This window comes from Lactuca virosa, chromosome 1, assembly GCF_052849685.1.
Source record: "Lactuca virosa cultivar CGN04683 chromosome 1, Lactuca_virosa_CGN04683_v6, whole genome shotgun sequence".
NCBI classification, from domain to species: domain Eukaryota; kingdom Viridiplantae; phylum Streptophyta; class Magnoliopsida; order Asterales; family Asteraceae; genus Lactuca; species Lactuca virosa.
In genome coordinates, this window is record NC_136426.1 from 115,077,405 (window position 1) to 115,083,107 (window position 5,703).

The 5,703-nt window shown below is 35.0% G+C and overlaps 1 protein-coding gene across 1 annotated transcript; it reads right to left on the bottom strand.

Moving 5' to 3' along the window:
• Nucleotides 1–3,582: 3,582 nt before the first annotated feature.
• Nucleotides 3,583–5,331, bottom strand: LOC145119402 (protein NUCLEAR FUSION DEFECTIVE 4-like). The gene has a single exon (XM_079055062.1). The coding sequence runs from the start codon at nucleotides 5,329–5,331 to the stop codon at nucleotides 3,583–3,585; it is 1,749 nt and encodes a 582-aa protein (XP_078911188.1).
• Between the last annotated feature and the right edge of the window lie 372 nt (nucleotides 5,332–5,703).

Here is a 5,703-nt window from a genome sequence, read left to right on the forward strand (position 1 = left end):
GTAGTTAATTCGAATTGATTCCAAACAATTTTTTCGTTTCTGTTTATTATCCATTTTACTACTTTTCTAATTATATATATATATATATATATATATATATATATATATATATATATATATATATATATATATATATATATATTTGTGTGTGTGTCTTGTGCGGTGCGGTTTGAACCGCGATTTCATAATTAAAAACCACAAACCGCACCGCATAATGCGGTTTGATAAAATTATAAACCGCAAACCACACCGCGAATATCTAAACCACATTTTGCGGTGCGGTGTGGTGCGGTGCGGGCGGTTTGTGCGGTTTGATGCACACCCCTAGTTCGTAGTACCAGCCTTTACTTCTCTATGAGGTGTGCTTGATTGTGTGGTGAGTTTCCTCACTATACTATATATTGCAGTATGTATCCTAGGGTGTTGGGATGTGGCTACACTGTTGTATGTTGTTAGGCAGGTAGATTCATAGACTGTTACCTGTAATGTTGATTTGTCTGTTATCTATATTATGTATATGTCAACATATTTGTGAAGGGTTGAGGCGTCCAACTATGTGCCGATGACCAATAGTACAGGCGGTACAATTTTATGCTAAGGGCTAAGAGGGGTGAGTTTATGGCAAGATCAACATTGAGTGTTTGTGAGTCTAGACATTCACATGTCCAGGTTGACGGTAAGATGAACTAAAGTGTTGTGAGCCTAGACATCTGTTGGGTTGGAACGAACCCGTTGTATGTATGCTTGTATGTATATTGTTGTGTGTGGTAGTTTAGGGAACTCACTAAGTTTTGGCTTATAATTATGAATTTAAATGTTTCAGGTACTTCAGATGATCGTGGGAAGACGAAGGCGTGACTGTCTACACACATCGGCAACCTTCTTATTTTGTGATTCCGCATTTATGATTCTACTATGATTTTGGGATGTAAACTGTTGGAACAAATGGTTTTATTAAGTAACTCTATGGAAATGATTCCTTTTATCTAAGAAAAAATCGAAAATTTTTAGTTGCGAAAATTGGGACGTTATAGTATTTAGGCGTGCCGATGTTTTTGCCAAGAAAGAGGCACAAGTAAACTTCATAATTGGTCTATTGGAAGAATTGTCAACACTTAGACCAACTAATGTTTTTATTTTTAGATGGGAATGAAGGAAATATGCATGTGTGAATCTAACATGGGTTTTCCCTCTCGTGGACTTAGGGAATGTGGATTTCAATGTGTGACAGACTACTTTAAAAGTTGTGTCATACTCAAGGAGTGTGAGTTTCAATGTGTGAAAGACTCGTTTAAAAGTTGTATCATGCAAAATGAAAAAGTATGAAAAAACATGCATGGGAAAGCAAAATATGTTTATATCTTTCATGTTTGATATTTTTGGTTATACATTCTATATTATGGTGCTACTCAATCGAGTACAACTGTATATAGTAATATTAGGACGTCAAGATCTATAAATATGATTTTTAAAAGAGTTCGTTATTCAAAAAGATTAACAACACTGATTATCGTTTGTTTACATACCACATCGATATAAAACTTCTGTCGAATCAACCAATAGAAATTACCAACTTTAATCTTTTTTGAGAGAATATAAAATATGTGAATAATTCTTTATGTTTTTTTTTTAATAAAAAAAAGACCCAGAGCCGAACTTCCGGACTAGTCAATCTGTAAGGAAGAAACTGACAAGTCTTTGATGGGAAAAAGAATTGCTTTTCATTTTGACCATTTCTAGACCTGCTCAAAACTTTATTTTAGTAATAAGTATTTTTAACCGGTTATAAAAAGCCATTACAAGAAAACATATTTTCAATCGAATTTAAAGTAACAAATACAATTTGTCAAATATATATATATATATATATATATATATATATATATATATATATATATATATATATATATATATATATATATATATATATATATAGAGGGTTAGGTTCATATGAGAAGACTTAATTTTGTGAAACCATGAGACTATTTTTTTTTAATGAAATATTCTAATATTCTAATATTCATAAAAATTAAATATGTGTAATATTATAATATTCTAAAACAATAATTTAATATATTTTACATTGAAATATTCTAAACATATAATGTTAGAATATATTATATATTATATTTTTACGAACAATAAAATATTAGAATATTTAAATAAAAAAATTTGGTCTTATGTACTCACAAAATTATGTCCGCCTCAATGAACACACTCTCTCTCTCTCTCTCTCTCTATATATATATATATATATATATATATATATATATATATATATATATATATATATATATATATAAGTTCTATTAAACAATCTCTTTGTGGAAGCTGCTGTAATATCACACGAAGGGTCTAAATCACAAATCTATCTGATCCGACAAGATAAAATTATTAACCGAAGAACACTATATCCTACTTCCAACTCAAACCCTCATTTTAGAGGTTGGTTGGAATTGAATCACCATTTTAATGTTAAATAATCACTATTTTTATGTTATGTGGTTGGAAAAGCTCTTAGTCACATAAAGGATGGAAGGGCTTAATAAATATTGCTCCACACTCTACAAACTCTAAAACTGTTCGCATGTAGTCCACCATCCGAACCATGAATAAACTTAATGAGCGAAACCCATGAGAATTGTGACTCACTAAGAAAACACCAATACCATTTAAACAGAAGAGGGCCGTTAAAGACAAAGAGACTTTTGATTCACAAACCACATTCTTTTTCAGAAGCCAACATTTTTTCATTTGACCCAACCATTTTTTTCTCTCCTAATTCCCCTTCCCCAAAAAACCATCATCTTAAGATCTTCCTAATTCCCCTTCCCCTATCGAGAGCATCGTAACTTTTCAATTAGAAAGTTTTTTAAGGAAAGATCACTAATCATCTTAATTCTTAAATTAACCTTCCACTCGATTCAGTTTGTTTCCTACATATATGTAGTCCAAGATACATGAAAGGAAATTAAGCCATTTCCTACATATATATAGTTCAAGATACATGAAAGGAAATTAAGCCAGTCAACACCCCATAATAGAAGCAAACCATCAAGTTACTCTTTTGCAAGTTAACTTTTAAACGACAAAGAGATAAAAACAACACAATATTCAAACGATGTTTCTAGCATTATTTTGAGACTAATCTCCAATATCGTCATCCCAAAAAAATATAAGTTGGAAAAAACTAACCTGTTATTTCCCATTTGAGCTTATTGAAAAATGGATTTTGCAATGGACTCGTCAAATGCAATTAGCAATGACGAATAAAAAAACGATAACGAGTCACCTTGACAAAAACTACGGTTAATAAAACTTCGGAAGTAGGACTCTCATTAATCAAGATAAGATGATCAACTGAAGAATACCTCACAAATCTATCTATCTACAACTCATTTTCGGTTTATTTGTAAATATTCTTATCTTTAGGACAATACTTATTAATCTTTGGGCTTTAATAAAAGCCCAAATTCTTGTATGAGACTCATCATCATTTCAGCAAGTGTTTTTTTTTTCTGTGAATTCCTTTTAAGTTTTAACCATTACAATCATTTAATCAAACTCATTCGACGCAACCAATTATAAACTCCAATCTTGGGTCTTCCTCATCTCTTTTTCCTCCCTAAATTTACTATAAATGTCACCATTGTAAAACTCACGTGTTCTAGCCACCAAAACAAGTGTAGCCAAGGCTCCAAAGCAACAAACACAAGCCAACACTATAAACGATCGCCTATAACATTGCTTCCCAATACAAACCAACTCCTTCACCACCGATCTATCCAACCCTCTTCTTTCCAACACCTTCATCGCCTCCCTATCATACATCGGCCCTGTCACCCTCACATTCAAAACATACGACCCAAGTGGGCTTCCAAGTTGTGCACAGTTGAACAATGTGGTAAAATGCTTTAGTCCAAATAGCTCTGAAACAATCGCAAAAAGAAGGGGAAGTTGTGCACCAAAAGAAAACCCGATGATTATAGACGCGATATAAACAGACCCCGTGAATGGAAAAGCAATCAGAAGGTGGCCGATGCATGAAAGAAGAAGAACTAGTGTCATCATAAGAGGCCTTGGGAATTTGTATGTAACTAAAAGATGTTCTGAAACAAAACCTGCGAAGATTCTTCCGAAATAGTTCCAAATACTTAGGAGTGACACGAATGTGCTTATAGATTTTCTTGGATACCCTAATGATTCGCCGATTTGACCTAGGTTATCGACGGCAGTGAAGCTTGTTCCAAGCCCACAAAAAGTTGCTACGTAAAGAATCATTATGTCTGTGCTTAAAAGTGCTTGTAAGATCGAGTAGTCTTCTCCTCTCTCGGGTTTGTTCAAGAAGACGTATTCAAAACAAGATGGTTTTGATTGTTCTTGTTCTTCATCTTGTTCATGATCTAAGTTTTGTGTTTCGACCTCAGAGACGATAATTGATTCTTGGTTGGTGTTCTTTAAGATGGCTAGTTCTTGTTTAATTGAGACAAAGAGAGGTGAAAAGAGTAAAAAACAGACGGCGGTGGAGCTTCCGGCGTAAGCCACCGGTGAAAAAGTCACGAGCTTTTGAGCTATGGTGATGCCCATGATGAACAACGCTAGAACAATGGATATATACAAGAAATGGTAAAAAACCCTAAGCTCGTTGGATGCTTTTGTTTTTACATCGTTTATCTCTCTGATCGTGTAAACGAAAACCACCGATAAAGCTGCCGGAAGCCATGCAATAAGAAGGATAAGAGCTTTTGAATCATCGCCATACACGGCCAAGTAAATTTGAGCCATTATGGCTCCACTTAATCCGGTGAAGCCTTTTAAAAGACCCAGAACAACCCCTCTATTTTCCGGGAAGTTTCTGAGGGTTGTCGCGAGGACGCCGGTGTTCTCAAAGTTCTGAGCGTTGGCGGCGATGCACATATACAGACACATTTGCCATATACGTGGCTCCGGTAAGCGGTGGGTGACGGAGAGCCATATCATGAAGTACCCGGTGAAGTTAACGGCAGCGCCGATAAGGAGGAGACACCATGTTGGAGTGACTTCGGCGATGAGACCGGAGATGACGCCGATATTGGCACCCAAGTCTTTGAAAAAGCCGATGAGGTTGAGGGTGGTTTGGTCGTAACCGAGGGTGGTTTTAATGTCTTTGGAATAGATACCGAAGAGGTAAGTTGCACCGGCGCCGGCCATGATTAGGAAGGAGGCGAATAGTGAGAACCACCGCCCTTGGATGACTTGGACAGCTAACCGGTAAGACTCACTTCCTCTACCGCCGCCGTTTCGCCGGGCAACGGCGGTGATGGATTTGTACAATACTTTTGGCTCATTCATATTGGCTCCTTCGGTTTTAATTAATCTCTATGTATTATACTCTTACAGAAAACTAAGCTTTGCTAAGGATGAAAACAAAACAATTTCTACTATTATAACTTGCAGGCATTGAATTTAAAATATCAAAAATATATAAACGATAAAAGATAGTATTATTTTGTTATGCTCGAAAAAATAAAACAATGTTCTTATTTTTGATAATATGATTATAGCAACTAGCACTTGGCAATTAGCAATTTAGCATTGTTAATTTCTAGTTTTTCTATTTAGTTGCCCAAAAAGCCCACTAAGATATAAAGCAGCCCAAAAACTTGATACACAATGGGCGGATATCAATTTGGTAAATCGTAATCTTGTGTAGTTGTGTGATTG

What these genes read in the sequence shown, in the direction of transcription:
- LOC145119402 (XM_079055062.1), bottom strand. Translation starts at nt 5,331, where the DNA reads ATGAATGAGCCAAAAGTATTGTACAAATCCATCACCGCCGTTGCCCGG.